Genomic DNA, 9,722 nt, shown 5'->3' with positions numbered 1-9,722 from the left:
TAATTACAATATCCATAATAACTTCCAGTAAAGTACAGTACAGGATATTTCATATGCATGTTGCTCACAGCTCCATGCGAAGCATCCTAAGGCTGATCAAAAATCCATAGTGATAACTTTCACTTTCATCCCGTTTCTTTGTTTCATAAGTTTATACATAGTTTGTTCTTAAAACAAAACTGGGTCAGGTAAACGTATATTCTCGATTTACAATTTCAATTTCGTGTGCCTTCCAGAAATCCAAGTACAGGGGGGTCATGATGTTTGTGGGCCTTATTAATGCAGTGTTAATTAATGACAATGGTGCCAAGTTTTTTCTTTTCTTTTTTTTTTTCCCAAGCATTTTTTTTTTAGTACAGTAGAGCATCACAGAATCATATGTTGAACACTTTGTCAAAGAACCGGAGGAATAATGTTGCCGATAACAGCCTGCAACATTTCTGTTGGAATGACACAAACTATCACTGGATGGTACTCTTCGGATATGTGTTGATGCCATCCGAGAGTCACTCTAGCTTGTGCTATCTATTATTGGTATATGCGTAACTAAAATTAATGATCTTTAAATCACAACACAGTTTAAAAGCACACAAGTTACACTAAACGTTTTAATTTGATTTTTAAACTTTGTAGGGTTTCAAATGGGACTAAAACTAACTTAAAAGTTATTGTTAAATCATAAAATGCATGATACAATGTAGCAATAAAAAACACCTCAACTGGGTTTTTGCCAGTACTGTACTGCTGTGACTTGAAATACATCAAAAACCTGGCAGGAATGAATCTTGTGGTAAGATCATCATAAAAGATGTGCAGCCTAAATTCATAGAACATGTAACAGAAAGAGACAAAACAAGGTGTTGAAAAATAAATTATTTGGTAATCTACCATCTGAATTGCATTCTTAAATACACCATACTTAATATAATGTGACAGCATACTTCCATGCTGCCCTCTTTTAAGACTTTTTGGCTGTGTTTAACTTTTAGCCTAAATAACTAGTGCATGCCTGTTGAAGTTAATACTACATTTTATTATTCATTCACATTTTATCTGATTTTATAATCTGTGCTTGATAATTTAAGAAGCCTGATAAATGTGTTAGCCAGTCACTTCAAATGCTTAGCTCTTGCAGTGACCAATAACTGAAGCTTTGGCAACTACGGCATTTATACAGCTTAGAAGATCTTGGTTGAAACTACAATGGTCAATACAGAATCCTTTTATTTATTCTAACATCAGCAACTATACATGAGGAACCTGTACCCAGGGACAGGTACTCGAATTTTGAAAATATCTGGCCAGCTGTGCTTTTTGACACCGTTATGTTAACTGCTTGACACAACAGCTCAGCAGTTACACGTTAAAGGCTGCAAAATTAATCCTGTTACTATAATGCATTTTATTTCCATAGGAAATGTGCAGTTGTGAGCACCCAAGTTTCCAGGCATTTCAACACACACTTTCAGAGTTAGAAAAGTTTATTTTGAGGTTGAATATTTTAGTTTATTTTTTAAATTTTGGTCTATAAAAAAAATAGGTTATAAACTTCACAAGCATTTGGTAATAAGAACACTTAAACACTGTATACGCTGCTTATTTTGTAATCTGCAAAATGAACTGTAGGACTGTCACAAGTTGACATCCCCTCCCTCCTTAGAAATTGCTGCAACAAAGAATGAATGTGAGTATTGGTCACTGCACATAATTCACTGGGCTTGTGGTAATAGACTGTGTCGGATGGTGTAGTTGCTATTTTCAAGATAAAGGGCAATCTTTCCATATCTAATACTGGAATAAATAGACTGCCACAGAAATGAGAGATTCTTTAAGTTATGAACAGTGACAGTACTGCACATAGGTAATAGCACACCTTCTATGCTGCTAGCATTATCTAAATCAATGGGAAGGGAAAGGATTTTGCACCTGAACGTGGACCCATTTTCTGCTGTAGTTGATCACGTCCTTTCTAGCATCACTTGCAACATGAAAAATGATCCTTTATAGGGTTGTTTTGCAGAGGCGATTCAAAGTATAAACAACTTTGTTAGTTATACCTCTATTAGCATAAACAATGGTCCAGAAAAAAAGACATTGACAAAACAGAGATTAAATGTTACCTTGCATTGTTACAGCAGAGATACAAACTTATTGAAATCTTAAAGCGGAGTCACAGCCACCCAGTTTCATGCATCTAAAACAATGCGCACACACACACACAGAGGGAGCATTCCAAAAGGCTAAAGAGGATGGACAAAAAAATTCTGAACCATTCGAGAAGCTACATAACAGTCCTAATCTTAACTTTGAAATTGGTTCACATATTTAACATTTTACATATAAGGACACTTCAAGAATTGTGTTTGGATCATGTTCTGCATTGCTCTGCAGTATGGGTTATGTTTGACCCAAGATAAGCACTGTAAAATTACCAGGATGTATTAAAAGGCCACTAGGTGCCTGAACTATGATCGATATCAGCCCATCGGTTAAATTTAACCACAAAAAACAGACCCTCCGCTTTGCTTGTATAGCATTTCCACAATTTACACACGGATTCTCACTTTAAAGCAATGCATTTCTGACGAGTACATCTATTTCAAAATGTCAAGGTCGGCACTGCTTCCTTGTCTTGGATACACATTTTATACTGTACATGATCCACTGTCTCATGGCCCTTGTAATCTGCCAATCTAGGCATTTAAGGTTTCCAGAAGAAATGCTTTAACCTGCACAGCATTTATAGCCCAATGACTAAGGCTTTTTACAGGTAAGAATCTCTTACTCTTCATAAATGATCCTTTAACCTCCCCCCAAAATAAGTGGCATCACATATGAATGTTTTAATAAAATAATTACAAATCCAGAACAGTTTAAGCAACATGGCAGCTGCTTTACTTGCCTGGCATTGCAACAGTGTTTGGTAAAGGCATCAGAAAGGCTTAACTCACCCTAACCAGCTACTTGGCAGTAAACACTATGATAGTACCATGTCAAATCATTTTGAACAGAGGCTGCTGTTCACACTATTTGATCAGATTCAATAGGTGTAAAAAATGATAACACAAAACTGGGGTTTGCTATGCAACCAATGGCATAGAGAGAAAAACTTGCATTAATTACACATTTTTAAGTAATTGATAAAAACAATTCCAAAGCATGCAATATGCTTCATTTTCACCCGACAATGCTGATTTATTCCGATTGTGCTAATGCTCTTTTGTGGGCAGGAGGCAGGCAACTTTTAGGGTGAGATAGGGTAGCACACTGCTCTTACACTATCTTTTTATACTTCTATTTTGGAAACACATGCTTTAAGAAGCTTTTGCTTTTCGTGCGCGGGGTGATGTTCTCTCCTCCAACTTCACCACTCCATTAACAGAATTTCCTATATATAGATATGAAAAAAAGTAAAAGTAAATACATAATTAGATCGGTTTCTTGAAAAAACATAGACCACAACCCTAAATCCACTGTAAATTTTAAGTGGGACATGCAGATGGACAAACACACATGTTCCTTCATATATCCCCAGGTCCTGCTACTCTCAATAACACCACATCTTACATTCAATAACAACAGAATATCAGCTTTATTTCCCACCCCCAATCACTTTTCTTACTGTAATGAAAACGGAGATTGTTAATGTAATAGCACCCACGTGCATGATCAGTTTTACAATCTTGGACTATATTAAAGCACAACATGCAGGAATGTTTCCTGCAGATGTAATTCCCACGGATGTGCTCGAGATGCAGTGGGGTCGATATTATATAAACCGTCTCGTTTCTGCAGTGCAGGAGACCTACCTCTGTTGGATTCTTTTTTAGAAGGCCTGCTTTTAGGACTGGTGATTTTTTTTTTGGTGGCTTGGTTCTGGCTGTGTTCTCTCCATTTCTTCAACTGGAAATTTATGAACTTCCACATCATCCAAGCCTGTGTCAGACAAATAGCAGCCAAACAGCCAATCCTGATAAAGAACATAAACAAAACTTCAAAATGCCATTTACTGCAATAAAGCAGAAAGGCAAGTTGGAGTTCATGCAAGGCAACAACATGTATTTTCAAGTGTTCATACTAAACACTTAAAATATGTAAACTACCAGAAAATCCACATTCAGATGTAAGTGAGAAATAATAAGTATTTGACACCCGGTAAAAGGCTGTATGTGTTTTGTTTGAGAGCGATGGATGATAGACTAACCTGACAGTCAGAACATTAAAGTTCCCCTCAGAGATAGAAAATCCCTGGTTTTCTGAGCGAGCGAGACCAAAGCCAAAAGTGAGGACAGAGAGAGTGAGGGTGAGGAGACGAGCCATTACAAACAGCAGGGCCCAGAGAGTAAACCTGGGGAGAAAATACAGCGTACCGTTATACAGTACTAAGACTTCCTGACCAATGCTTTCCACTTGCAGAATTACAATTGTATTGCACATTGCAAAGTCAACAGAGCACCCATCACCCATCTTCTTTCTTAGATGTTTGACGTGACAAAAATCAACCCAGATAAAATAAAAAAAAACACCATCCAACATCTCATACTCTGGAAAACTAAGCACTTTACCCCTTTTGCTTGTTTTCATCACTAAAGTAGAAAAGTCGAGAGGCGTGGAACAGAAGTTCCACCAGGCAGTGTGGCACGAGCAACGTCAGGCCAAGGCGGTGAAGACTGTTGATGAAAAAGCAAGGCGACTCCATTAGTAACCAATATAATTAGAAGAACATAAGTGTGTTTCATTTTCTCTTGTTATTCCTAATCTACCTGTTCAGTTAATGTTGTCAGGTATAACAGGGCAGCAAGGTGTGAAGGGCAATCATGCACACTGCAGAGATGCATCATTGACAGCATTTGTTCATACAGCGATGTAGAGGGTTGAGTATCACATTTAACCTGCACGGTCTTACTCAATCAAAAATAAAACAAATGCTTACTACTTTACAAAATTAAAACAAAATAGAAATGACTTCCACTTATGAATGGCCATAATTCAAACTGAGCCTCCAGTGGTAGCTCACAAATCAAGCCATTAAAATGTTTCCTACATTACCCCAAAACTTACTTTAATATATAGGCACCAGCAATATGGAAAACATTAAGGCAAATATAGTTCAGCTGCCGAGGAATATCCTCCTGCAAAAATAAAAATAAAACTGCAATGCATTGTATATATACACAAACTCAAATTCTACATATTCATATAGTGCTTCACTGCTCATATAGGCGGTGGACATTTTATAAAAATGTAGGCATCTTTCTGGTCTTTCAAATTAGACATTGCCAGACCATATGACATGGCAGCTGATGCAAATTCATTAATTGACATGTGATTATCTGGGACTGAATTCAAAATTCCTGAATCATTTGAGAAACTACATAAAACTTTGAAATCAAGAATATTGGTTCAGATATTCATACAAAGGACATTGAAAATTGTTTGTGAGTGAAATCCCTTATATTGATAATTTTATAGTCAAATGAACATCATTCTTTTCAAACAGAATAACGCCCTACATTTATAAAGAATGCTGCCTACCTTTCGAACTTTCTGAAAGTAGAGTTCAGGCAGTGCATGAAGCCAGTAGGCAATCTGGCAAATGTAGAAGAATTTTACCTGAAAGCTGTAATGAGAGAACCCATCAACAAACACAATTCCAATGTTTAGTCAGCAGTGCTAGGCAGCAAAAACTTATAAAAATGTAATGCATATTGGCTCTATTCTTAGCAACATGCCATGGGGCCATGGATTGTTTTTTGTGGTTAAAACTAGTAGGACAACTAATGTAATATACAACATTCTGCAAAGACATGAGTAAAGGCATTTAGAACATGGTTTCATTTTGCGGTTTATTAGTAAATTAACAATTATGATATTACTTACAACATATGTAAATGTGGGTATCCCTCCCACAAGAGAGTAGGGTTTGAAGCAAATTCCTCCTACATAAAATGATACAGTCAATCCAGCCATTTGATATGGTTATATTTTGATAAATAATACAATATTTAGGAGATTATTAACTATACTTTTTATTCAGTGGAAAGTTTGCACCACAAGTAAATAGAATTGTCATTGTTAAAAAGGACAAAAGTGAGAATTGAAGGGTTCCTAAATTACTTTATAATGTTATTTTTTAAAATCTTTATTGAAATTTTTTTTTTTCCTGAATACAAAATTAGACATTTAAATGTCTTGTGTTTGGTTTGGGATGAGAAATTTAAAGATTCCCGTAACACTACTTACTGCAGTCAGGATGCTGGTCCCCCAGATGACGGAAAATAAATAAAAGGCAGCAAGCTGACCAGATTCATTGAATTTGCTGTGCTTGGTTTTGGATAAATGAAGCCGTCTGTTAATTTTCTGAAAATCAGAAACAGAATAATGCTAGTTTGACATACTGTGCTCTACAGCACTTACGCCATGTTATCCAGTATGAATCCACTGATGAAGTTGGAAGAGCCAAAATTCCAAAGAAAAGCTGGACTCTAAATTCCCATATGAAAAGATATGCCCAAAGCTGGACACAACTGTTCTAAACCTTTGTAAAATCAAATGAGGGCCTGCAAACTGTGACAGGAACACGCTAAAAACCTGGAAAGGAAAATAGTGAGTGTTAAGTCAGTGGATGGGCAGAACTTACCTTCGCTACTGTCAGAGAACACTGACTGAGCACAACACTGTTACCTACAACAGTCGAAGAAACATTGGGTGGCTGATTTATGTGTGGATGTGAAAACTTGAAATGTTCTTATCTCAAAAATATGTTCTTTCTCTCAGCTAGCAATAATTCCAGTAAATCTGTCCACAGTAGCAAAGTGCTGCCCTCTCATTGTGAACCTGCAAACATACTGCATAGCACTCTTCTTTTACAACATATTCTCTCCTGTAGCATACATCACACATGCAGCATGCATTCTTATTCTCAGACATTGAATTAAATAATAAAATCCTATTCATTACTGACAGAGTACACAAGTCAGTCACAAGTCATTCGATGACACTGCAGTCATATATATAATACTCCAATCAAATGGTGACTTTATGTCTGCAGGCTTTCATTAGAAGGCAGTTAATGGAAGACAAAATTGCCTGCATCTTGATGTAAATATGACTTTGCAATCAAACAAGCTACAACTTAATTTAAATGTTTGATCCCAACTGTAATTTATTCAAGTTTATTAACCTCACTGTTGAGTCAGTCGGTCTGTTTCATATGTCACCAGTCAAAAATATGGAATGCAATAATTGAATCTAATGTACTCTGAACAGTACTTACGTCAAGAATGTACTCCTGGATCAAGGCATGAAGAATGATGGCTACCAGCACGTAGAAGAAAATAGTAGCTAAATCTTTTGGTCCATATTCATAGAAGTTTATCGGTTCAGACCTATATTCTGATTAGAATGGAAAAAAAAAGATCTGTGTTTTTTTCTTTACAATATACACTCATAAAACATGTTTATTTTGTTGTAAGGAAGATGAACATTCTACAGATCAGACAATTACAAGAATGACTTATTTTCAGGGGTGTAGACTGAATAACAATAAATGACCATGAACTTCAATTAGTAAAGGAGTTTATTCTGTTATATATATATATTTCAAAGGGTTCATCGTCCTAATTTTATTTCATAATTATCTTTGGTTTCTATTATAACAAGCATACAGCAAATTTTCCAAATGCACAAATCTGTACTGAATCCTGTGCCAAACATTATTTAATCTATAATTTACTCATTAGTGAATTGGTGTAAAAACTCGAAGCCATTACAGTAGTTAGTTTTTGAGTAATGATTTTTTCAACTTGAAATGTGTTTTAAGTAGGAGACATGCTTACATCGTTTGTCTTCATTTTGGACTCTCCTGCATTATTTTCTCTCAGAGTTACGATCAATTATATATGGCACACATTTTCTGTCTGAAACTTAATTATGTAAAAACTGTACTTGCTCTTAAAGGCATACATTAAGTGGCTTATAAGCTAGAAGGCGTACAGTGCAGTGTACTAATGCCAGCACCAGTGATTGATTGTACTTACCTTTAGGACACAGCTAGCCTGGCTTAAAATACAGTAACTGCAATTCCCCAAAAAGCTTAACTCTGGACAAACCCACATCAATACATTTTGTTCAAGTTATTAAGTTCCTGTATTGGATACTATGAATATTTGACAAGCATAACTCACTAATGAACTGGGGTTGGACTGTGTTATGTAAATAGATGTGTATATCAATAAATGAAGAGAATTTTTATTTTTTTTTTACTTACCAGTGTATGTAACATTGTACTGGACCGTGATAAACATGATGGCATACTTTGCTGTTACCTGCAAATGGGGAAAAAATGCAACCTATTTAACAGCAATTTTAACGTATTATCTATTATCCAAAAGACTGCGGTTTTGATTTTAAGTTTCCTGCTTTTTATAGTAATTCTGCCAGAAAAAGGCAAGCAGACTTAAGTTCCACTTTACTATCTTGTTTCCTTGATTGCAGATACCATATGCTGAAATCCAGTGAACTCAAGGGACCACAAGTGGTAGAGGCGACTTAGCTTGGGTGATACTGTGGCCTACAAAAATGTTAGGAATCTGTGCATGAGTGGTGCTGGGGGTGTGGCATTGTTGTCTTGTTACTTCAGACCCCTGACAAATGTATGCAAATGATGAAATTTGCAAGATGTCCCACAATGGCAGTAGACTTCTATTTATTTTCAGCTTTTCACCTGTAAAAACTTACATTACAGTATTTAAGATTATTCTGCACAAAACACACGTTTTAAGTCATGCTGTCAGTTCCCGTGTAAAACTAATGACATCAATACATAAAGCAAATTAATGGCTTTGTGCACAACAGATCGCTGACAGTTCCTGCTTCTTCAGAAATAACCTACAGTAGCAAACCATTTTTACAGCAAGAAAAGAAAAAAAAAAGTTTAACACACTCCTCTATAATTATAACAATATTCCATGCTCCTTCCCTGCAGCCGTACACCGCTCACTGTATAGAATGACTGTGTCTTGTGAAAGGAAACCCCGTTACTACCATCTAAGTGTGCATGTGATGTAAGCAGCTGTCGTTTTACGACTTTCTCCTACGTCAGTTTAAAGTTTTCGTTGTTTTCAATAGGCTACAGTTCCGTTTTGAAGCATTGGTTCCATTTTCATTAGCTGGGCTGTATCAGGTAACTGTTTGGCTGTTGCTATGTAGATAGCCCCTGCGTTGTTACTGAACAGAACTGTGGCCTCCCGGGTTGGGCTTTTTCAGACAGGACCAGGGAGCCATGCACGGCCTTCTTGGCGGTCCAACTGTCTGTATGTGACGCTTCCAGTTAAAATTACCTCAAACATGAGTCCCAGCAGGATGACCATGGCCACGCAAGACACCATATCCGCGTGATTCTGGATCACGAACTCGTGGCTAAGCACCGGCGGGCTTTTATTCTTCTTTCGGAGACCCATGGCTGTCACTGCACACACTCACAGCTCCCGGCTCCAGTTCCAATTAATTATACTGACTGCTTATTTACCAACAAATAATAATAACACCAAACACGCACGCAAGCACCAAATCTTACACAGGCAAGTACCCTCCCAGTTTCTACAATTCACTACTGACTCCTGCAAGCACTGCCCATCGATGCGATGTATGCCGTCCCCACTTCGAACGTACCTGTGACTGAATTACTTCTAAACCAATCATCGATAGAAATAAGTTTGACG

At 36.8% G+C, this 9,722-nt stretch overlaps 1 protein-coding gene across 1 annotated transcript; it reads right to left on the bottom strand.

Moving 5' to 3' along the window:
• Positions 1 to 304: 304 nt before the first annotated feature.
• On the bottom strand, positions 305 to 9,692 carry LOC117433361 (translocating chain-associated membrane protein 1-like). Its single transcript, XM_034055545.3, has 11 exons — positions 9,342 to 9,692; positions 8,270 to 8,327; positions 7,277 to 7,395; positions 6,244 to 6,360; positions 5,881 to 5,939; positions 5,536 to 5,620; positions 5,062 to 5,132; positions 4,566 to 4,670; positions 4,205 to 4,348; positions 3,810 to 3,970; positions 305 to 3,388 (listed from the first exon to the last, which is right to left on the bottom strand). The coding sequence occupies exons 1-11, from the start codon at positions 9,459 to 9,461 to the stop codon at positions 3,315 to 3,317; spliced, it is 1,113 nt and encodes a 370-aa protein (XP_033911436.1). The 5' UTR covers positions 9,462 to 9,692; the 3' UTR covers positions 305 to 3,314.
• Positions 9,693 to 9,722: the final 30 nt, after the last annotated feature.

The sequence above is a fragment of the Acipenser ruthenus genome, chromosome 29 (assembly GCF_902713425.1).
Source record: "Acipenser ruthenus chromosome 29, fAciRut3.2 maternal haplotype, whole genome shotgun sequence".
Classification (NCBI taxonomy): Eukaryota; Metazoa; Chordata; class Actinopteri; order Acipenseriformes; family Acipenseridae; genus Acipenser; species Acipenser ruthenus.
Note: the sequence above shows the minus strand (reverse complement) of the source record. Positions and strands in the feature narration are given on the sequence as shown.